The sequence below is a fragment of the Necator americanus genome, chromosome X (assembly GCF_031761385.1).
Source record: "Necator americanus strain Aroian chromosome X, whole genome shotgun sequence".
Taxonomy (NCBI): domain Eukaryota; kingdom Metazoa; phylum Nematoda; class Chromadorea; order Rhabditida; family Ancylostomatidae; genus Necator; species Necator americanus.
Genome location: NC_087376.1, coordinates 18,113,138 through 18,138,746, shown reverse-complemented (window position 1 = coordinate 18,138,746; position 25,609 = coordinate 18,113,138). Strand labels below are relative to the sequence as shown.

At 41.0% G+C, this 25,609-nt stretch overlaps 2 protein-coding genes across 2 annotated transcripts; both read right to left on the bottom strand.

Moving 5' to 3' along the window:
- Positions 1-207: 207 nt before the first annotated feature.
- RB195_023952 (uncharacterized protein) lies at positions 208-1,433 on the bottom strand (the record flags this gene model as incomplete). The annotated part of the gene is made up of 4 exons (XM_064211573.1): positions 208-359; positions 437-528; positions 877-948; positions 1,318-1,433. The coding sequence occupies 4 exons, from the start codon at positions 1,431-1,433 to the stop codon at positions 208-210; spliced, it is 432 nt and encodes a 143-aa protein (XP_064067454.1).
- Positions 1,434-11,615: 10,182 nt separating this feature from the next.
- On the bottom strand, positions 11,616-25,281 carry RB195_023951 (uncharacterized protein; the record flags this gene model as incomplete). The annotated part of the gene is made up of 6 exons (XM_064211572.1): positions 11,616-11,625; positions 11,684-11,735; positions 15,555-15,786; positions 16,234-16,367; positions 22,778-22,850; positions 25,279-25,281. 6 exons carry the CDS (start codon positions 25,279-25,281, stop codon positions 11,616-11,618), a joined length of 504 nt encoding a protein of 167 aa, XP_064067453.1.
- Positions 25,282-25,609: the final 328 nt, after the last annotated feature.

Here is a 25,609-nt window from a genome sequence, read left to right as displayed (position 1 = left end):
TGGATAACTTCTCGTGTAGGAGAGTTGTGAAAGCGTGTCTCCACGAGTCAGGTGTCTCCGTCAATCCATATTAAACGTATGATTTTCGTCATCTCAAGAACCGCAGAAGGATGAAGATATTTCCGTATTTCTGCACTAATTCGGTCGTCTCCGCTACATTTTCCATTCCTCATTTTTTTGGATGCAAACCAGAACCTCCGACTCGGTCTATGGTTCCTCGTTAATCGCATCTGTCGGTATATCAACGTGCTCGAGTTCAGGGTCTGACGGCGCTTGTCTGTTCAGCAAGGTCTTGAAGTGATGCCTCCAAATTGGAAGGGTTGCTTCACCGACAGCCACTCTATTGGCGGTGTTGAGGGCTGGAAAACATCATTCCATTTTGCCGCTATACTGTTTTAGTGAAGCATAGGCGTTTTGCGGGTTCTTGTCCTCTCACGTCTTTTCAAACTCCTTCGCTCTTGCTGTCCTTCATTTTCCCGGTCTTTTTGCAGCTGGCCACGCAACCTCCTTCTCAGACGCTTTTCACGGCTGAAATCGCCAGTGCTGCGGGCGACGCATCGAGAATTACACGTGGATTTTGTTTCCGCAGATGCAAATGCAAACTTCTGCCACGGCAATAAAACTGGGAGCGTTTCACTTGCAGCGTCCTAGATGGAGTTTGTGAAGGAATCTGACAGAATCCGATATGCTACAATATGTACAGACACACATACACGTTGGCGGAATTTCGTTCTGCATTCTTCGTCTTCCAGATCTGTTATTTTTGCTTTTGCTATTTTACACTCTTTCCTATTGTAGACATCAGCGCACTGAGTTGACCATAGAAGCCGTCCTTGTTGTTGTCCTCAGCGGTTTCCTTAGGTGCATGGCACTTACGATCCAGAGTTTACTTCCTCTGCAGTTCCGTAGTAGTACAAAGGGGCATCTAGGCGATGTTGAGCCACATTCCTCAAAAGGATTGTTATAGTCGTTCCTCACAGCTATAGCGCACGGACCCGACGCCGTGGGATCCGTCGCACCTCCTTTTATAGCGCCGGCGCACAAATTCGGCACAGTTGCACCCGTCGCACCCCCTTTTTCGAATTTCTGTCACGTGTGTGTGTCAGTCACGAAATTCGAAAAAGAGGGTGGTCCAACGGCGTCGGATCGGTGTGCCGGCGGTGTAAAGCAGTAAAATGGGGTGAAAAATTATAGAATCGGTGCCAAGATGAAGCAGATCTGCAAGGAAATAGATACGCGCAGAAGTCACAGAGGTGAAAAGAAACGCGCACAGTGGCCACTGTGCGCACTGTGAAACGGTTGCAACGTACTATTTACCTTTTGCGACATGCACACAGTGTTACCGCTGCACTATGACGCACGATTCCGACGCTGTTGGTCCCTTCGCGTTCCATTTTATAGCTATCTGGTGCCGGTCCACCAATCCGGCCCATTTTCAAAAAGTGGAAACACCCATGCAAACAGCTGCTTAAACAGTAGCGAACAGTTTGGATGATCTGACGTGGAACGTTATCTTTATCAGTACGATGATATCGCTCACGTCATTTCATGTTAAAACATCATTCTGTGATAACTGTTGGGGGTAAAGCAGGAGGATTACCCTTTGGCTACTGCTATCAAATTGTGTCTATATTATGTGGGTACCGAAGGAGAGTTTGAAGCTAAAGTTTGAATACTTTTTGAATGTAAAAATAACGCTAATAGAAAGAGAACTATGGAATCTTTCGCCTAAATTTGCAAAAAAAAAAAAGAAGAAGGCGTTTTTTTGCAGAAAATGCCAGTCCTATTAATTTCCATTGATCAGTGATGGGGAGTGAGGGGAACATCACAGAAAGTCTGAAGTCCGACTTTAGCCAGGTGTTAAGACGGGTATATTGTATATAATATATTATATATATTATATATATTATATATATAATGTATCTTATATATATATATATATCAGTCTGAATGTCCGGCTAAAGCCGGACTTCAGACTTTCTGTGATTTTAGCTTTGCTTCCCTTCACTGATCAATGGAAGTTCATAGCAGTGACATTTCCTGTCAAATCAGAACTCTCTTTTCCTAGCAACGTTTTCTTGTTTCTTCTTTTACTATAAATGAAAGCAAAAGATTTCATAGTCTTGTTTCTAATGCGTCAGCTCTACATTTTGAGAATATTCGAATTTTAGCTTCAAACACTCCTTCGGTTTCTGTATAATATAGACACAATTCTAAAGCATTACTCGAAGTATGGGTGTTCTTCCTGATGTTTTAACGTAAAATTACGTAAACAGCATCATCGTACTGATAAAGATAAGTTCCACATCAGATCATGTAAACTGTTGGGTACTATTTAAGCGGCTGTTTGTGTGGGTGTTTCCACTTTTGAAGAAGGCATGGCACCAAGTTGAGGCAAACGTGCAAGGAAATATATACGTGGAGGATTCATAAAGGTGCAATGCAACACGTGCGGTGAACATGAATATGGAACGGTTGCCACGTCTAATTTACCTTTCGCGACATCTGCACAAAGTTATTGCGCACGATCGTGGGACCCATCACACCCATTCCAGAGCTATCTGGTGTTGGTGCACCAATTCGACGCCATTGGAGCCGTCGCACCCGCTCCCATAGGTATCTTGCGCAGGTGGACCCGTCGCACCTCCTTTTATAGGTACCTGGCGCCGGTGGATCCGTCGCACCCGCATCTATAACTATCTGGCGCCGGCGCACCAACCTGACGCCGGTGGACCCATCGCACCCGCTTTTACAAGTATCTGGCACCGGTGGACCCGTCGCACCCCCTTCTATAGGTATCTGGCGCTTGTGGACCAATCTGACGCCGGTGGACCCGTCGTACGCCGTTTTATAGCTTTCTAGCGTCGAGGCACCAACTCGACGCCGGTGGACCCGTCGCACCCCTCATTTTGAATTTCGTGACTGACACACACACACACAGACATATATACACACGTGACAGAATAAGCCCGTTATTATATATCATGATTATATGTTACATATATTATATATTATATATATTGTATATATCGTATATTATAACAAAAAAAAACCCGGCTGAAGCCGGACTTCAGGGTTTTTTGTTGTGTTCTCTTCGATCGCCTTCACCTATCAATCAATCAAAAATAGGTAACCAAAAAAAACATTTTCTAAAAATCAGATTTTGTTTTTTTACAAAGTTTTCTTCTTTCTTTTTTTACTACAAATTTAGGGAAAACATTCCATAGTTTTCTTTATAAACGCGTCGGTTCTACATTTTGAGAATATTCAAACTTCGGCTTTAAACACTCTTTCGATACCAATATAATAGAGGCACAATTTGAAAGTATTATTTGAAGTATGGCTTTGTTTGCTGTTTTTTCCAACAGCTATCACAGAATGATGTTTAACATAAAATGACGTGAACGCCACATCGTAGTGATAAAGATAACGTTCTTCCTCAGATCATGTAAACTGTTGGCTACTATTTGAGCAGCTCGTTTCATTCGTGTTTTCACTTTCTGAGGAACGCATGTTACCAACTTTAGGCAAAGGTGCAAGGAAACAGACGCACGGAGAAGTCATAGAGGTGAAAAGCAACCGGCGCAGTAGTCACGAGTATGAAACAGTTGTGACGTCCCATTTACCTTTTGCGACATGCAGACAAAGTTACTGCGTGATAATACCGCACTATGGGACAACAATTCCACGCCGTTTGGCCCATCGCACCATATATTACAACTATTTTGCGCCGGCACGCCATTTCGACGCTGTGGGACCTTTCGCACCCCCTTTTACCGCTCTACGGCGCTGGTGGACCCGTCTCACCCATTTTGTTGCTATCTGGCGTCGACGTACCAATTCGACTGTGGTGGAACCCCCTTTAATTTCGTTTCACACACATATACACATATACACACAGATGAAAAAACATACATACACACAGGTGACAGACTAAGCTCGTTATTATACTGCATGATATGTATATCCATACAACTTGGAAATGGGATACAACAAGGCATACTAAGAAGCTGTTCGAAGTTGCATTAAGGTGTATGATGAAATCACTTGCTTGGGAAAAAATTGGCATGCGTGTTGATAGAAGATTCCTCTCAAGCTTTCGTTTCTCGAACGATATCGTTTTCTTCTCGAGAAGTACCAATGAAGCAGAGACGGCCAAAGAGTTGAACAAAGCGGGAAGAGAAGAGGATTGAAAAATAAAACGGAAGGAAGAGTTCATGAAGAACTTCTACAGTGAGGACGGAGGAATACAACGTCAAGGCTCCCAAATTGTGTAAATGTCATAACACGTGTACTTCAGAAAAGTGGAGTTGAAAGAAGAAATGAATAGAAAGAGGAAAACAGCGTGGGAAGCACTTACACCTTTCACGGAAGCTAAGGACCAACTTAAGGACCAAGAGCTTCTTGCCTACCTGTTCGACTTGACAATCCTTCCAACGTTCTGCTACGGAGCACAGACGTGGGCAGACACCGCTGTCACGTCTAAGAGGCTACTCACCTCCCATGGACCCTTGAGAAATGTCTTCTGAACTTCTGGGCACACAAGACCTAGCCGGTCTTCCCCGTTCCGACTTAAAAACAACCACGTCTTTGCAATCCGAGGCAATCATTCATCTAGGCAAGGCAGTGATGGTCCGGCCACATTATGAGGAGTTAGGCTAGACGGTAGATGGGCTTAAATAATGTAAGAGCACTAGTCCCCAATGTTGGAGTAGCTCCCAAGATGCTAAATGCCTTTGAGAAAAGCAACCAACGAGATGGAGTGATGTGTTTGCTGCGCGGATGAATCAGGTGACCGTTCACCTGGATAAGTATCAAGGACTCCGCTAGTTTCACTGGCGAAGGCTGCAAATGTATTGGATGACTAGAAGAGGGAGGAGGAGAAGATGCTAGGTCATCATTGAAGATGGGCCCGTTTGAGTAGATAAGTTGCCAAGTGAACGAAGTCTGGTTTTTTTAGCGACTTTTTGAACATTATGTTTTCGCGTTTTATTCCACGTACCTGACACGATGAGCGGATGTTGTGATGTTGATGAGCGGATGATGATGTTGCGACCTGACGTGGTTCGTTAGTCGGGTGAAAACAACATGAAGATTGCAGTTCCTTAAGCCGCTGCAACAGCTGCAAAACTCTCACTTGCTCCAATTGGACTGCAGAGATGAGCAAGATTCGAACTTGACCGCATTGGCTAGTTCTATCGCCCCAATTATTATTGTCCACATCATTGCCAGTTTGTGTCGTTCTCAAACATATCCAAGCCAACTGTGTTCGTTCTTTGGCTAGAGCTCGCAAAAAATCCAAACCATCCATCGCTGTTCCATGATCTACGAAACTCACGTAGTCTAACAATCATCTAAGCAGCTTTTTTTCTTGCGATCAGGCTTCTCTATCACCTCTGACGGTGCTCCCTGAGGCTCAGTTCCCTACATCATGATAGAGCGAACTGCAGACAGAATTGCGGATAGGTAGACTCGCAAACTGACTTCACTGACGTTGGGTATCGATCACGCACTTGGTCAATGAGTTAGATGCTGAACTGGCTTAAGCTCATCTTTGCTAAATATCTCTCTTTTAGCTGCTAGTATACAGACCACATAACAACACTCATCCGCGAGTTGAATAGGTTTTCTGTCCATCCTGATTCCTGTTGAGGATCTTGAGCAGACCCACATCTCGTTTCAATGATTAGATGTTAGATTAAATGCAAGGTTCACAACATGCTGCAATTTCGTGCTGCTTGAAACGAATATTGCTACGTTGTCGGCGTACTCGAAGTCAAACAAGGGACGCATTGATAGTGCTAAGACGTCATAAACAGGCGCTTCTCAATTGTTCTTTGCATGATGTCATTGACACGAAAGTTGAATAGGAAGGGTTCAGCTACAGGCCCTTGTCTACCTTTAGTTAAAGGTAAACTAAGAATCAACTTTTTCCAGTGCAGTTTGGAGCATTACGCTTCCAACAAGGAAGGTAAAACATTCTCCTGGATTGATTTATAAGTCCTGAAGTTTTTTTTAAATGCAAATTTTGTGTGGGAAAAATTAACAATGAGTTTTGTGTTATTTGATAGAGAATTATGGGCTCTACAAAATGTGTGTTTATTAATTTTAAAAACTGATATTTTTTCAGGTCATTGAAGTAACGTGCCAGGTAAACAAAAAAAAGCGTTTTTGACAACTTGTACTTCTTTGGCGTTTAATCGAGATGCTAAAGCCACATAAACTGTTTGAGAGATTTGTAAAATGGATTATGAAGAAGCAGTTGTTCTTGGGACGGCTCAAAATCGGTTTAAGCGATTCAAACTTCAACGGCAACTTCGACCTTTAATAGATGCGTCGCAACCCCGATGGAAAAGGTTCAACAGTTGCGCGCATGGTCACGCATGCTTTGAACAACAACAACAGCGACAGCAGCAAGTGTTGAACAGCATGTTAAACGCTGAGAATAAGTTATAAACAACAGTGGAGAATTCATCATTGATTGATTTGTTGTTCACTGCTCGCTTATTTGTGTGTAAACGTAAACATAAAGAAAAGAATCCAGCGTGGTTCTCTTGATTATTCCCTAATCGTCATAAGAAATTTAGTGGAACTGCTTTAATTTTCACAAGATACGTTAGAACTCATTTTTATGTACACGGTACCTTCACCAAAATATTCATTGGTTTTACATGAATAGACTGGTGAAGAGACGTCATTAATCTTCTACCGCTTGCTCATGGACGCGGAACCGGCGTTGTCCTCGCCGTTTTTTTTGTGACGACTAGAGAAAGAAGAGCGGAACTATGCTGAATTCCGTAATCTACTACCCGAACTCTATGCTTCCACCATGTGCACCGCACCACGTCGAAATCGTGATATGCTGCACTTAAATAGAATTTAGCGTGTCGTGGGGAGTAATATGTTGCATTCAACACATATCGTCTTAAATCAAAATTGTGATACATTTTGCAACATAAATCTTTGGAACATAGATCTTTTTTGAAGACTATCAATTTAGTTCCTACTTTCTTCACGTTTGTTTTGCTTACACCACTTAAAGCACATGGGTGTGTTTTCAGATTGTTTTGATTTTTGGTTCAGTTTAGTAATGTTCTCTAACATATTGTAGGTTCTAAAATTACGGCCAGTCGACGCATGTGCTTTGTGTAACTGTTCGATTTGCGTTATTCTTTAGGGAGGACCACAAAGTTTGGACACTTTGCCGTCTGCGCTAGGAATTGGGCAAATAGATTGATGGATATGACGTGAACATTCATTGATCCATTGTGAAAAACCTAAACAAGAACCAACGTTCAGCAAAGTGACAGTGCACAGGATTTGTGAAATCAACAATATCTATCAACCATCATCGCCAGAGGGCATTAGGGATAAAAGATGGATATGGGAGAAGCAATCAAGACGAGCAATTTAGTTCACATCTAATCCAAGAAAGGTTATTTTGAAGACCCTTCAAAGTAACTTTCTGTTTTCATCTTTATGCTTAAAGGAAAGCATGAGTAGGGAAACACACCCGGACACTGCCAATATTCCTTGAACTCTATATGCTCCGTCATCTTTAGAAATGAAACCACCGGCATTTTCTATTCGTTTTCTCTCGATGGGCTGAAAACATTTGTAATTGCTTCTCTTGCGAACGGCGTGGAGAGTGAGAAGCAGGAGTATTGGTTTGAAAAATGTGTCTATTGTGATACAATAGTTCCAGAAGGAAATCCTAACTCACTCTAAATTGACATGGAAAATCAACGAACGCATTGTATTAGCACCTAAAACTTGAGCGATTAAACATTTCTGGGAAACGAAAAGGAAAGCATTGCGATCGTAGTGCCGGCTCGCAGGCAGTACATCGACAATAAATAGATGCAACCGGAGACATAGTGGGATCAAAACGACATGAGGTACGGTGCAGTTGCGTAAGCGGCGGCGCTAGAAGCAGCGCGATAGAGTGCCGGTAGCAAGGATCCTTACACGATCTCGACCACTACGCTCAACCACGCCGCTTCGAGCGCAGCCGTTTGTGCAACTGTCCGTGCTTCATGTCGTTTTGACTCAACTATCATGCCATATAATAACACGCTTAGTCCGTTTGTGTGTGTTTGTGTGTGTGTGTCACGAAAATACTCCATAATGATGCAAAACTCTGCACGGGTGGTGGGCCGAACCATAGCAATGCACCTTATAGGCAAGCCCTCTACCTTTCCAATATTGTCCAGTTATATGTTTTTATGTATGTTGGATTTGCTAGGCCAAGTTAGTTTGTGTCATACGTTAGTGAGGGTAAATAAACTTCTATGTGAATGTACACTTCCAAACTTGCAAACTATCATGCTATATAGTAACGAGCTTATTCTGTCACGTGTGTGCGTTTGTGTGTGTCTCAGTCACGAAATTCCAAAAAGAGAGGGAGACGGGTCCCACGGATGGTGCGCCGGTGCCAGAAAGTCATAGAGTGGGATGAGACGGGTCCTACTGCATCGGATTGGTGCGCGGGAGAACCAACGGTAGAATGGGTTTCTATGACTCATTTGCATATCTTTTTCCAAGCATATTTCCCTGATACTGCTAACATCCTTTCTTCAAAAAGTGGAAACACAGATACAAACGGCCGTTTCGGTACAACACTAGCCAACTTGTCTACGTGGTCTGATGTATAGTTTTATCTTCATCATTACGATGATGATACTCACGTCATTTCATGTTAGCACATCATTCTGTGCTAATAGTTGAGAGCGGAGGAAACTCATATTTCGAATAAGGTTTCCAAATTGTGGAGATTTCAGAGAAACATAGATGTAAAGTTAACTTTTATTGCCCTCCAAATATAGCACTGACGCGTTAGGGAAGAAAATCATGAAATCTCTTATCTTGTCTAATGTTTTGAGGAAAGAAATTTAAAAAAAGCATTGATAGAAAAAAACAATTATAACTTTACAAAAAAGTCAGTACTGTTATTTCTTATCAACCGATGAAAGAACACTACAAGAATCTGATGTCCGACTTTAACCGGACGCTCAGACTGGTACATTATAAATGATGAATTACCAGGAAGCAACCAATTTGTCCTCGCACGATCATACCTGCATAAGCCAAAACGGAGAAGGAACATCATAATTTCTTAGGACTTTCAACATGTCGTTCAATTGAGTTAGCAACAGCGTCAACCATTCAAACACGTCGGAAATCTACATCTTGAAATAGAATAAATGGTGCAGTCATTCTAAAAAAATAGGTAATTTGCCTGACTTTTTCGACTTCTGCTACATCTCGTAAGAAGTCATTTGCGCAGATGTGGGCTCCAAACACTTCGGTTCAACATCTGATATTGGCAGTGCTTTGTAGCTTAATCTTAACGATACGTTCCCGTGCGGCGCCCGTTGAGCTACGGGATCGTGGTGCTGGAGCATATATTAGGTTGGTGCAAAAATAATGCGTGCTTTTAAACACTTTTGAACGTTATATCTCGCCTCAAAATCACTGTTATCGATCGAAATGGTAACCATTACCGTCCACTCATCTTTTCCAACGAGACACAAGTTTGTTTATTCCCGCTGCATAAAATTCCGAGCTTTTAGAGTTCACGAACTTCCGGAAGTCTTTTTCAACATCACCTTGGTTTTAGAAGACCTCTTAGGCAGCTGTAAAGATGTTTGAAAAAATGGTAGTCGTTTGGTGAAAGGTCCGACGAAAATGGTTGGCAGGCAGGGCCTCGTAGCCTAACTCGTTGAACTTCAGAAGCTTCACCTTTGAAATGTGTGGCCGAGCATGTCGTGTAGGACGATGTTAACAGTGGTCTTACTTGCATATGCAAACTTTCTCACGGTTAAGTTGAGCTAACTTTATGAATTTGAGCCAATTTGTAGTCAGCGTAGCTCAGATTCATAAGTTAATTTCAATTCAACCATTAGAAACTATCCGATCATGGAGCTGCTCAAGTACTTTGTTGTTTGCGAGGCTGTCTGTCACTGAAGAAGCAAAAACTTTCATTGAAGGATAATGATAAGAATAATCATGAGGTAGTAATCTCAAACACTGCTGCTAATGGATGCGTAGTTTGAAATGCATCCATCTCTTTGCAGCATCTAGTTCTTCATTACTCACATTCTTCCCAGGTTGCCTACGTGGTTCACTTTGAGGTTTGAAATCACTGGATTGAAACTTCCCAAGGAACTGGCGTGTTCTGCTCTTACTAATCACATCCTTGCCAAACATCTGCAGTAGGGTAGATGAAGATGTGTGTGAGCATGAGATACCATATAAATAACGATGATATATAGACAAACTCTTTTGCAACTCAAATTAGTCTTCGCACTTCATTTTTCTATTAGGCTTGTTTGTCCGCCAGCTCTTCACTAAAGTTATATGTTGACCACAACAACTGGTGATACAACCGCCTTCCACTGGTAAAATCTGGTAAGGAGTAGTAATAAGAAATGAGAAGAAAAATTATTCGAAATGAGGCAGAAACCATCGACATGTTATATTGAGTTGAAGAATAAGTCCTGAGGATTTTCTTCAAACGTAAAGTGCTATGGAAAGAAGAGATATCAAAGAAACATTGTATTTTATGCGATGAAAAATTCCTCGATTCATAAGGTAGTTGGGCTCTGATTTTTTACTTTCATCAAGTCTTGTTTTTTCGAGTAATTGAAACTGACGCTCAAACTGAACACGGAGCGCACTTTTTCCTTGCATTTGATAAAGACAATAAGCCCACTGAAGCTGAGATTGGCACAGCAGGAACGTGGGCAGACGCTGCTGCCACGTCTAAGAAACTACTCACTACCCTCAATGCCATTGAGAGATATCTTCTGAAGTTTAACAGGCGCACCACACCTAACCAGTCTTCGCAGCTCCGTCTTAAAAGCAATGTCCCGTCTTTGCGAACTAGTGGATTACATATCAAGAGCAGTGTATATATGGGCCGGTTACATTATAAAGAGTTAGGCTAGACGGTAGGTGGAGTAAAATAATGTTAGAGCCGTAGTGCCCAATGTTGGAGTAGCTCCCAAGATGCTGAACGCCCTCGAGAGAAGCCGCTAAAGAGATGGGGTGATCTGTTCGCTATATGGATAGACCAGATTAGAGCTCAGCTGGATACAGCTCAAGGACATTGTCAACGTCACTCACGAATCTTGAGAACATCTTGGATGACAATAGCGAGTGAACGAAATGAGCGGAAAAGATGCTGGAGCCCCCATGTGCAGTGAAGACGGACCACCTAACCATACAAGTAAGTAGGTATTGATTCCAAAATGGACTCATGGAGTCATTTGACGTGACGCATTTATCCACAAATGTTCAAACGAACAGGTTACAACCGTTATCTGAAATGCCAGTGAAATGAATCGGATAGACATGGTCGTAGTATAGAAACCTTTGGTCTAAGCAAACAACGCATAAGGATCCTGATCAGCAAATGCCTTTAGTACAGCACTTTCAATTGGTGAGGAAAATACTACTCTCAAATAAGAGGACTTGCTATGAGCCAAATGCTTGCTCCAGTTCTCGCCATTCGCTTCATGAGCAAAATAGAACTTCTATAAATACTTCTATAAATAATCGAACGTCTTTCACAGATATACTACCGTTATAACGATGATTGCTTCATTGTAACATCAACGCAATCTGAAATGAACGAATGTTTTAGAATTTTGAACGAACGATCGCAGTACATAAAACTTACCCGAGTACGACCAAAAGATGGTCGGCTGATTTATTTGAATGCTCAAATGAAACTACACAATGGCATTGCAAGTGTGAAATTGTATCGCAAAGAAAGCTTGAAAAACATACTGATAAACACATCGTCAGCTCATCCAATTGGCATGAAAAAGGCAATTATCCGAACTATGGTCAAAACAGCAACAGTATTGGGCACAGGTGATAGAGAACGTTTGGAATCACCAGAACTAGCCAGCCATTTCAGACGGTTACAGGAGATCGAAATCTAACACCCAATCTCGAACTCGAACTAAAAACAAGACAATGAGGATCCCACGTAAAGGTAAAATTCCTCTCTGTATACACTTTATTTCTGACTCCTTAATCGCTGCTATATACAGGACTCTTTCGTGAGCACAGTTGCACGATGATGTTGTATTGATGAGCATCCCGAACGACAAGATCAAACGACAATTACTTCGCAATAGATTCTACGATAGGCAATGTGTGTCAGTGTTGCGTTGTTTGTCCATTCGGTAAGACTGTTGATTGCACGAAAATCGGAGTTACCTATCATATCATATCATATCATATCATATCATATCATATCATATCATATCATATCATATCATATAATATAATATAATATAATATAATATAATATAATATAATATAATATAATATAATATAATATAATATAATATAATATAATATAATATAATATAATATAATATAATGTAATATAATATAATATAATATAATATAATATAATATAATATAATATAATATAATATAATATAATATAATATAATATAATCATGATATATAATAACGGGCTTATTCTGTCACGTGTGTGTGTCAGTCACGAAATTCGAAAAGGGGGTGCGACGGGTCCACAGGCGTCGAGTTGGTGCACCGACGCCAGATAGCTATAAAATTGGGTGCGACGGGTCCAACGGCGTGGGATTGTTGTGCCATAATGCAATATTTTCGCGCAGTAGCTTCGTGTGCATGTCGCAAAAGGTAAATGGGACGTTGTAGCCGTTTCATACTCGTGGTCGCTACGCTACACGCTGCTTTTCATCTCTATTACTCCTCCGTGCGTCCGCTTCCTTGCATGTTTACCTCATTTTGGTAACATGCCTTTCTCAGAAAGTGGAAACACGAATGAAACCGGCTGCTTAAATAGTAACCAGCAGTTCACATGATCTGACGAGGAACGTTAGCTTTATCAGCACGATGGTGTCGTTCACGTCATTTTATGTTGAACATCATTGTTGGGCTGTTGAAGAAAACAGGAAGGAAACTCATATTTCGAGTAATACTTTCCTATAATGTTGGTATCGAAAGAGTGTTTGAAGCTGAAGTTTGCATATTCTCAAAATGTAGAACTGACACATTTCGAAAGAAGGCTATGAAATCTTTCGCCTTTATTTATAGTGAGAAAAAGACAACGTTGCTAGAGAAGCAGAATTCTGATTTTACAAAAAATGTCACTACGATTAATTTTTGATTAATTTTGATTAATTGATCAGTGAATGTGAGCGAAGAGAACACCACGAAAAAATTTGCGTGCGAACGGCTGCTTAAACACAATGCATAGTAGCCAACAGTTTTCGTGTTCTGACGTAGAACACTATTTTTATCACTACGATAGTGATATTCACGTCATTTCGTGTTAGCACATCGTTCCTTGCTAATAGTTGAGAACGGAGGAAACCCATACTTTGAATAATGTTTTCAAATTGTGGAGATTTGAGAGAAAAATAGGATGTAAAATCAAGTTAGATCCTTCTCCAAATATGGAACTGATGCGTCCAAGGAAAAACCATCAAATCTTTCATCTATGCTTAAATTTTCGGAGAAAAATTGAAGAAAGCGTTGATAGAAAGAAAACAACTCCAATTTTACAAAAAAAAGTCGCTGCTATTATTTCTTATTGATCGGTGAAGTCGAGCGAAGCGAACACCAAAAAAGCCTGAAGTTCGGCTTTAGCCGGTCGTTTAGACGTTAGGCAAACTCAAACAGCAACACACTGGTTAGTGCTTACCTCATTAGGTAGACTTGGTAACGCAACAGACCACCACGTACCACAACTACGAGTCACAAGGGTCTTTTTTTTTAAATAGAGACCTGATGTTTCTGTTTATCTTACATATCTGATGATATAAGCAGAGCGGAGCTGCCTGCGAAAAGCAGATCTTCAGAACGACGTGAGGGTTGTGCACCAACAAACCTCAAGTGTCAGCTGGTGCGTAATAGTGCGTGTCATCTGCACAACTACCAGCTGCGTGACTTGCCCGTGTGGCAGAGAGGGTGATTGCATGGTATCAAGAGTCCTTCCGCGTGCTGGAATTGCTTAGCTAATACTAGTTAGGATGCGACCTGCAAATGACTCCTTAGATCAAAACCCGGGCCTTGATGCAGATCCATGGTTCCGCTATGCACTCTTCCTTTCTATTAATTTTTGGACCTTTCGCAATTATCCAAAACCCTTCTAAATTTCTGCGAGCTATAATTGCGAGTTTGTACGATAGTATTGTGGCAGCTATGCGGAAAGGAACATTTTCATGGCATTGTCTGCGGTAAACTCAGAGGGATTATACGAGGTACGCTGCATTCGATTGTTTCTTTCCGTTTTTTAATACGAGCACAAAGCGGTCGTCCTGTTTCGCCGCTGTATTGGTACCCACATTTTTTGCACGAAATTACATAGACTACACGAGAGACCATCGCGTTCGAATGGGCATATCACGTAGTCCGGAGTAGGACAGAAGCGATTGTACATTCTAATTCGAACTAATTTCTTTTTGAGATTTGTTGGAGGTATTTCCACAATTCTCACTTTGTCCTCGAGACCGCACTTTACCAGGCTAGCCCGTATAGCTTTGCTCAAATCGTCGATTATGAAAGGCAGGCATAAATTAATCTTCTTCGAGTCATCCACTGTAGCATATTCTCGTTGCGCACCGAAACCTGGTTTTGATCTACGGGGTTATATGCGGGTCGCACCCTAATTAGTATTAGCGTAGCGATTCCACCACGCGGATGTCCACTAGCATCACGACAACGCGGTTACTGAGGTAAGCACAACGATTTGGGCTCCTTTGGTTTTTGTTTCTGGGAGTAATATCTTAGGGGATGATGAATTGTTCTGGATGAGGCACTTGAGAAGATGTGTTGCAAATGTTCTGACTTTCAAGGCAATGACGAAGGAGACAACCCCGAAACGTTAGTCGTAATAAAGACTGTTAACAATTTTGGTTATTGCTCAACATTGTCCATCGAATACTTGAGATCATTATGCCAATATTCAAGGAAGGTCAAACCTTTACGCTTCTTACAATAGAGAACATTTTACCGAGAGTATAGCAGGATCTGGTCGCAAGAACGCTATTTCGTTCTTTATTTTGGTTATGAAAGATCGGCTGTGTAATCGGCGTTCGAGTTCAGTGTATGAAGAAATTATTATGGTGGATGCAAGAATGTTGAATGATTTTGAATGCTCCCATAACGAAGCTCTGATGGTATCGTTTATCTGCCTCACCTTTGTTACGACCCTTATCATTTCTAACTGTACCCGATAACTGGCCATTTCCCGTAAAGTTTTGGTATCCTTTTTCAACATTTTCTTTAGGCAGGAGCTCTAAGGATAGGAGCCTAGCGCCCATCTTACTATACCATTACGTCCCTATTATTGGGTTGGTCCGAACGCCTTGCACCATGTTTCACATTTTTTTTGAAACAATTATAACTTTATTGTTCACGGACATCAATCAGCGAAATAATAATAAAATGATGATCCATTACGTATGTCCAATGCTTCACCAGAGTATCAGTTCCAGAAGTCCAAAGTTCTTGCGGCTGCGAATGGAACGAGCGCTAAATCTTACTTTCCAGCTCTTTCTGATCATCGAATGTTTTGTCTCGTAGCTTCACTCCGCGAAACAAATCATAGTCAGATTGAGCCAAATCAGCAGAATAAGCATTGTACTGTAGAACTTCGAAATCAAGTTTGGAATTTCTTTTGACGAGAAGGTTTTGCACCGTGAGTCGAGCATTGTCATGCAGTAGAGCTGCATGTGCAATTTTCTTACGCTTTAGGCGAACTGTGTCTGCCAATTTCTGTATTCAAATAGAGTAGACATGAGCGGTCACGGTGTACTCAGACGGGAGCAGTTCATGGTACAGTATTCCCTTCGAATCCCACAACAATCCTATAACAACACAGGAAAATCTTCCATTCCTGTTCAGTTTTTTTTTTGTTCAGTCCCTGTGATGTAAGCTTCTAGAACATTCTACCATATTCAATTACTAAAAGAAACTTTAACTCAGAACCTCTGAATTCCTTATTCTGGATCGAAAAACAAAATTTGGTGCAAGACTTTCGGACCAACCTAATACAATTCTTAACATAAGAGATATGGGGGACGTCTACGACAAGCCCAGTTGACATTGGGAAACCTAAAAAAGAGACTCACAATGAGGCTGCATGCAAGTCTAATGTGCTTAATTTCGAATAAAATGCCCAAATACATACATTAGACTATACGGTAAATTTTCTGCACCCACATCATCTGGTTTGTGATCTTTGCTCAGGGAAATCATTTGATCGCACGTATCACACGCAACCGCCCTTGAATCACCGACATTTATGACACTTAAGTAACGATTATCCTCCAAAATGGCAGCGATCATCGTTGAGCCTGAAATGAGCGCAAATAGAAATTTATAATGTGATGCCTCTTGGAACAAAGAAAAGAAAGCAAATTGCAACTAAGCTGAACAAAGATTTTCATAACTTTATACGCTTCGATTTATATCCGCATTTACTAAGATTGAAGGCATGAAGTCTGGTTCTACAGTGAGTTTATCTTCCTCACTCCTAATATATTATCAGAACTAGAAAATTGGCTAGATCATATTGATTTTATTTCTTTCCTCTGTTCCTCGTTATTTTCTGTGCCTTGTTGCTTTTGTTTCTCATTATATGTTGATTGTTTGAAATTTGCTCCTTTTTTGCATTTTCTTTCAGTTCACCACTTTTAAAGCTCATTTTGAGTAACGTTCCAACTAAAAGCAAATAATTGTGCCTTTTATTTTTTTTAAAAAGTAATTGTTCAAGCGACTTTCCACAATATTTTGGTTTCACTTCACAAAGAATCGTTCAGGAAAGGGCACTCTGCAGCGATGCCACTACTTTGTTAACTTGAAGAAGTAAAAAACTGTAACTACAATTGCCTCAAATAAGTGCACATAGGTACTTAAATCGTTTGTCAGATTTGCGCTCTCTCTTGAAACAGAGTGATTTTTGAAAAGAAAAACATTATTTTGTTACTATGCATTGTTTGCAGTGATTATCTGCAGGTTAAAATAGCAATTTGATGGATATTAAGCACCAGTCTGAACTTCTGATTAAATCCAGGATTCAGACTTTCTGCGGTGTTCGCTTCGCTCGCCTTGATTGATCAACGAAAATTAATAATGGCATTTATTGTCAAATTAGATTTGTGTTTTTCTAACAACGCTTCCCTCCTCTTTTTTATTATAAATAAAGGCGAAAGATTTCATAACTTCCATTCCAAATGCGTCAGTTCTGCATTAGGAATTATTCAAACTTCTGTTCCAAACACTCCTTCGACTCCAACATAATATAAACACAATTTGAGAGCATTATTCGAAGTTTGGGTTTTCCTTCTGACTTCCGGCAACAGTTATCACAGAATGATTTTTTAACGTAAAATGACGTGAACGAAATCATCGTACTAATAATGATAACGTTCTTCGTCAGATCGTGTGAACTGCTGGTTACTATTTAAGCAGCCGGTTTCATTCGTGTTTCCACTTTCTGAAGAAGGTATGTTATCAACCTGAGGAGAGCGTGCAAGGAAATAGACATGCGGAGGAGTCATAGAGGTGCAGCGCAGCACTTGCAGTGGCCATAGATATGAAACGGTTGCAACGTCTCATTTACATTTTGGGTAATTCACACTAAGTTATTATGCAATACTAATGGACTATGGCATAACAATTCCATGCTGTTGGGCCCATGTCACCACTTTTCACCGCTTTGCGACGCCTGCGCACCAATGCGACGCCATAGAACCCGGCACAACACTCCATTTTATAGCTCTGTGGCATCGGCGCATCAATACGACGCCATGTAACCCGTCACACCCCCTTTTTTGAATTTTTCCTCACACACATTTACGTGATAGACCAAGGCCATTATTATATAGCATGATGATAGGAAGCTGTATTTTGATCCGTTTCGTTGGTTGTACCAGTTAATGTTCAAGTTTCATAAGAAGTTTATGGCGATCCCACTTGTATTGGGCGAGAATGCGGAAATGGGTCTAAGAGTTCAGAGCCATTTTCTTCGAACTTAGACTGCACATGGAATTAGAAGGTGTTAGCAAAATATTATACACCCTTTGTTAGAGAATTCGTTGTTCTATACGACATTGCAGTTACTATTTCGAAGTCTTATTGATTTTTTTCGTAGATAACCAAAATCAAGAAAACAAAACCGAGCAGGTTTGACACCATTTATTTTTTCGAATTCATTCAAAACACTAAACCCGTTGATGCTGAAATTATTACTGTGTAGGTGTAAGAAGCAATGCTTAAAGAAACCGCGTCTTTATCTTCGCATTTCGAAAGGGGAATTCTGTTATCAAAAATGGCGTACACACCAATCGACCAATTGTCATGGGTTGACGAAAGATACATCTCAAATTGAATCTTCTTCAAGATTTTTCCAAATTAAAAAAGAACTGCTGCGAGTTGATGAATAGTTTATTCTACCAAGTTCGATCTCAGGATCTTGGCATTGTAGATTTGATCGGGCATTACCTTTCTGAGCTGAATTGATTCCTTTTGGTTTTATTCTGGCTAACATTTCGGCGGCGTCGCAAAAATCGAGCACATACGCTCAACCCAAGGTGATGTCTACTTAAAGATTCGGTAGTCCAGTCCTTTTGTATTGGTTTTTATCACCCTCTCCTTTAAGCGAAAGTACGACTCAGCCAAACGGTGGGAAAGAACATTCATTATCAGTAAAGAAGGAGGAAACGCGTCGTATACGACGATTGCATACTCGAGGACTTCTTGCCCCAAGGTGACTGCAACATCGAGTAGAACCCAAACGTGGGCTACGAGCTGCTGCTCAGAGGACTGAAATTTTGTACTGAAAGTACCTTGTAGCCACCCATGACAGACTTGGGACGACTTTTGAAGACCACCAAGGAATTGTTGGCGAGAACAAGGACTTTGAGGCTTAATCCGAATGAACATTGGGCAGTTGGTGGTGAACACCAGCTGCAGGAAAGCGTTGCGGAAGAGTTTTTTTTTAATACAAACAGAACAAAAAGATTCTGGAGGTAGCACAAAGAAGAACGAGTCTAAAGAAGTGCCGCAATGACCTCCGCGACTATGATATTCCGGTAACAGCCTTGCTGAACAAAGAGTGGTATCCGCACCTCTTCTCGTCGTGATATGGAGGTTATTAGAGGTTCTGCTCAATCCTTTTCCATTTGTCAGCTCCAGTATCAAACAGCCTGCCCCTTGCTCGAACCTTTGTCGACTCTGAGAAAGCCTTCGACAGCGTGGAAACAAATGCAATGTTAGATCTTCTGTGTTGCAGTGTCTAGTTCTTAGTTGTGTCGTCTCAACGTCAAAGTCAAAGTCACTGGCGTATCAATCCACTTGGGATGCGCCAACGCATTTTACTGGAATTCGTAATCGTTGAGGTTTTGGACCGCGTGCTGGCCTATACAATGACTTGCGGGGGTCAGCCGATGATCAAGTCAGTGTTTTTATTCTCCCAGACAAGTCTGGTACCAATTTATCGACCCCTGAGGGATGAAAGGTGAGCACTAGGACGAATTCGAACCCTCGACAGTGTGGCTACAACGGACCTCTAACCGACTGCGCCAAACCAGCTTCTATTGCGTTGTCTAGTAGGCGGAAAACCAGACGTTTCGCTACTGCTGGTCTTTAAGCTAGCGTCTCTTGTGCATCGTAGGGGACTGATCCTGAATTTCTTATAGGTTCAAAAGATTCACTAGCCGATGAACTTTTCGTCTGGTGGACGTTACTAGTTCTAATTCTAGGATATTGCCGTCAGACCCTGTATGCAAGTCCGTGATTCGTGCCATTTTCCAATCACTATGAAGAAATACCGGGTCGTTAACTAATACAATGCTTTCTATGGACGGCGTCGTTTGACTACGGCGTCTCGAAGTAACATTTAAATCAGGCGTTTCCCGCAGATGGTATAGGTATTAACTCTGCCATGGTTTTCATAACCGCTCGGTTGCCTGGCAGGAAGATCGGATGGCGTCCATGACATCATTGAAAACCTGTGATGCTCTCGCTTCTTATATATGCACACATAAATTGAAAAGATGAGGAAGCTATCAACGTGTATTCGACGACGCAAATCTTCTTCTGACAGCGATTCCAAACGGTTGGAAGTTCGATCCCCGCAGGAACCATTATTTCTGCAAAATGGAGAGAAATGAAAAAAAACGGCTGGAAACGACGGAGAAGACGTTTTAAAACCATTTTCACATTACTTCCTACTCTTTACAAACAATTTTGCTCATAAACAATGGAAACGAACGGTTGTGAGTTCGATCCCGCCGGAATTTTTCTATTTTTGCAAAATGGAATAAAACAATTAATACTGACGCAGATCACATTCTAAAAGCATTTTTTTCACTATTTTCTACTTCCTGAACACAATTTCAGTCATTGATAATGATTACAGACAATGAATAGTTCGATCCCTGCCGAAATCTTGATTTTTGCAAAACCGAGAAAAATTACTGAGACGAGCAGTCTCACTTTCAGCAGTTTTTCTGAAATTGTATTTAAAGCTCTTTTAGCCGCATAAAGGACAAAGGATAAAATGTCTGGCATTAATCAATCCGTTACCACGTTCACTTCAATTCAGAATCGTTTGAGGTTTACGAACGTGTAATTGGCCTATAAAATGACTTATGAGGGCTAGCCGATGTGCCAGGTCAGTGTTTTTATCCTCCAAGACAAATTTGCTACCAATTTATCGACACCGGAGGGATGAAAGGCTTGGTGAGCACTAGGTGGATTCGAACCTCTGATAGATCGTCCAGGAAGCGGAACCTCTAACCGCTACACTACACCCGCCCGACAAGCTGATTGGTAATGCTTATTTACTATCTGTACATGATGTACGGATAGTAACTAAGGGTTACTATGAAACATAGGTCCCGTTTCTGTTCGAGTCCGAAAATAGAATCTTCAAAAATTACAAAATCATCTAGTTGAGACATTTGAGATAGATTGAGCATAATTTTATTCCTTTTAGCCAAAATGAGCACTTCATCTAGCTCACTTCAGGGTGAAATGGTCTTGTATAACTGCCTCTGTAACAACTTCTTTTGGACGCCAATTGTTCGGGGTAATGATTGCTACGATGAAAAAGGTAGTGTTTTTTTTTTCCGAGTTTGGGCATCTACTTACGATTTTTTGAATGGTACTCCTCTTAGTCGAGTGGTAGTGTAGTGTAATATAGCCTCCCAGATAAGTGTGGTACCAATTTATCGACCCCGGAGGGATGAAAGGTTTGGTGAGCACTAGGGCAGATTCGAACTTCCGATCGATCGTGCAGGAAGCGGAACCTCTAACCGACTGCGCCGCACTCGCCCCACATTAGGTGTTATTTAGATTTCATTTTGGCGATTAACCCAGGCGCTGATTTGAAATTACTGGTGGACTGGTCGGATACTAGTAGCTTAAAATAAATTTGAATAACACACTGCAGAAGGGACGCAGGAAGACAAAGGTGGCTGCTTTCTGTAAAGGAAGATTTGCTCTATAAAAGTGTTAAAATATCTTTTTTTAGAGACCCTCTAGGTCTCTAAAAAAATCTTCCTTTACAACATACTTCAAACCGACTTGGTCTTCATAAACAACGTGCTGAGTTATTGGACTTTGTTTGAAGTCACACAGATTTTGAAGCGTAGTCGTGTTGTCTGTAGTGTGAGATTTCGCACTTTTTCCCATTGTGATATTTCGGTAGCGCTGTTGAAGTACTTTATAGTTTATTTTGATAGAGCATCAAGAAGAACCGTTAACTGCAAATTTTGGACTCTGTAGGTGTTGTGGTTGTCTCGAAAGCTACTTGAGAAAAACTGGAAAATTTGATGCGAAATCTATCTTTCTCAACTAGGTTTCAAAAAAATGTAGCGAAGCTAGAAGCACCAAGTTTCGTAGAATTGTAGAAGATGTCTCCTTCTTCAAAACGTAGCCAGTTAAATTGAATGAAACTCACTTTGAGCGTCGATATTCACAAACTCGTAGAGCCTCCTTTGTACTAATTTTAATTGCGCCTGTAGATGTCTTTTTTCGCTCAGTAACAACACCGAAATTGCTTTTCGAGTGATAATAATAAATGCGTCACTGTCGGCGGAGAAATGTGTTCTTTTAACTCTCGTACTCTAAATGCAAAAGTACCACTTTTTTTTTAGGGATTGAGCCCTTACAATCGCAGTAAAAACGACAACACATCACGTTGATCTTAGAGCGTTATATTGTGTTGGCTTTGATAGGTGTAGGCAGGAATTAGTGTCTGACGTGAAGGATGCATCTACTATGTTGGACTTCAATTCAGAATGTGAGTTTTAAGGTTCACGAGCACGTGTGCTACCTGCACAGTAACTTGCGATTGTGGAGGTCGAATTCTTTATCAACTGCGCTACATCCACCACAAGATGTAACATAGGTATAGAACTGAAAACTATATCTCTCCAAGATGAATTATCCCTAGCAGTGGGTAGGCAACGTCTGCTCAATTGTTTGAATGTGGGAGTGACAAAGAGAAATCTATAAAAAATTTTCATGTACAGTTCTTTTTGCTCTCATTACTTCGATTGCCTTCAACAATGAGCGGGGGAACAGGCCCATTACATTCACGTCTACCCAATTTTTCTTTCTGTTATATCTTTCCCCTCAAATTCCCTTCCTCAAATTCCACAAGCAAAACGACCTAAATTGCACAATTACATGAAGGCTCGTTGCAAAAGACCGTTTCTGCTCTCGGTGGTAATACAAAGATGTTATTGCTACTTACCCACTAAAGAAGTGCAGTTAGGGTCTATTCGGGAAAGTGCATCATCCAGTCGATGAACTTCGGTAACAAATATCTGGAATAAGGAGAACATCATAAAAGGTTCACTATATCGAAGAAGAGCATAATGGTAATAAATACTTGATAGTAAACCTCTTCTATTGGATCTCTCAGATTCAATACCCCTTCAATGCTAAGCTTTCGTCGAATCTCACATCTGAGAATACGTTTGCGAATCGATCTTGCAAAATTTGACTCCAGAAATTTCGAGACACTTTAAAATTGATATTTCGATCAAAGAATTCTCCAATTGCTCCCTTCTAAGTATGCGCATATTGAAAGCAGGTAATATATCCTATGGCATTTCGCGAAATACGTTTGCACATAGATTCTGCCTAAACGTTTATTTTTTCCTCGTGTTACAAAAGAGGTGACTTGAATAGATGCTTCGCGCGAGGTGTAAATTTGCAGCAAATAACAGGTGTAGCAAAAAGCAACGTCGAACGCATGTCTAGAACGGTTTCTTTTATCATTTCTGTTACTCTTGTAATTCTCATGAGTCAGTATTATAATTCAGATAACGCAAACTTAACATAGTTTGTTTCGTTAAACCCGCACAGATATGCATGTGCTCTCACACACTTTCTGAGTAACTCACCATTCCCCCATGACCATCAAAGATTCCGAATGTTGAAAGATTATTGTTTGGATCAAACATGTAATGCATTCTGTCTTCCATATATGGTCGGTACCCTTGAGCAGCACAATACGAAAATATCTTGTGCCTCATTTTCCAATACTGTTCTAAATAGGTCCAAAATATTACTAGTAATAATATATAAACGTGATTTCATACTAGGAAGGGAAGAGTCGGCACATTTTTCTAGTTTAGATATACTCTGCATGGTAAGTGAAAACCCTTCCGTAGTGGAACTCACCTCTCACTAAGGCGAATGAGATCTACGCACTGTGCAGTATCCTTAAGTATTCATATCTGGATAACGTTAAGAAGCAGTATGTGGGACAATCTCATAGCTCGCAGACTGTTACGAACGGCAAGAAGCCATTGGTAATTGATAAGCACTCAGTTTCTGTCAATCATGGATGGATTACTGTCGGAAATCCAGAATACTTCCAATGCCTTCCTAGCACATATTTCGTTCTCGCGCTCTAATATCGTAGATTTTATTTCAACAGTTTATTTCAAACTGATTTTCATCATGCTTCTCATTTTTGTGGCGCCCCAACGGTTTTGCCGAACTTCCACGCCTTTTATCAGCCAAATGCTCCTAGAAACCCAGGTTCAGCATCCTTTCAGTTTCTCCAATATAAATGGCGTTGTACGTTGGACATTCTATTTTTTGGATAACTCTGATTTTCGTGCAATCACCAGTCTTACCGAATGGACAGACAACACAACACTCTGACACAAATTGCCTGTCGTAGAATCTACTGCGAACTAACTGTCGCTTGATGCTGTCGTTCCGGATGTTCATCAATACAATATCATCTTGCAATTGTGGTCGCAAAAGAGTCCGGTGTATAGCAATAGTTAAGGGGTCAGAGACGGAAGGGATACACAGTCGAGTTCTACCTTCACGTGAGATCCTCGCTGTCTCGTTTCTAGTACGAGATTGGGTTTTAGATTTATTAAATTTTTAGATTCATAACACTCTCTCACACTATAGGATTATCCCACATGCAGTTCCTTAAAGGTATCACCCTACGAATCTGAGGTGGTGCGTTTAGGTGGAGTATTCTTATATGGGATAGTGGATTATGGAGAAGAGGTGATTCCGCCCATTTCTTCCTAATTCCCGTAAAAAAACGGCCCGGAAGATGCGGTGCGTGTACAAGGCATGCGCGCTCGAATCGGACTCGTTGAAGAAAATAGCGCACCGGAACGCTCGAAGCCGTATCTTCCGGGCCGTTCTTTGCGGCAATTAGGAAGTAATGGACGGAATCACCCTTCTTTCCATAATCTACGATCCCGTATACGAATACTGCACCTGAAACCCGTAAAAAAAAATCCGTAAAAAAAAAATAAAAAATGAAATCTCAGATTCGTGGGGTGATGGCTTTAACGTCACAACAGTACCTAAGGATACTGCACAGTGCGTAGATCTCATTTACCTTGGTGACAAAAAAAATATATTGCATATTAAGCATTTAGCATAGAAAGTTTTAAACTAGTTTCAGCGGCTAAATCCCCTCGATTAATTGCAAAAAAGTGATGGCGAAAATGCGTCGTTTCGTGAACTTGACACTTCACATTGAGGGTTAAGAAAACAATGAAAATTAATAGAATAAAAAAATTGGAGTAGGAGTATCGTATGGAGTAAAAGCCTGTCTATCAAATCGCAGAGGACATTTAGAACTACCTTTCAGTTAGATGTGTAATTTTCATTCTGAGAAAAGAAGCCCAAGACATGTTTCTAAAACCAATAAATTAATTGGGATGCCCATAGGCCAGGCACATGAAACGATTTTAAAGTGTTGATTACCATATTTTATAAGATCCGAAAATCCTCTGTCCATGAATTCTGGTGGGTTGAAGGTCAAGTGATGATTCAGGTCTACCCACTTGAGATTGAGTCCGCTAACTCGCGGAGATATTCTGGAAAGTAGCCATCGAATGTACAGGTAGGTACAAAGCAGAAAAGTTAATACATGTACGATTTCATTTCGGATCAGGATAAGTCGGGGATATTTCATGCCTGTGATGCTAATGATTGATGCAGTTGCAGATGTGAGTAAGACTAGGAGCAGGACCAGCATGTACAAATCTTTAGAACGTTGGGTGTGGGTGCCGGCAGTATTGATCATGTGTTGCCA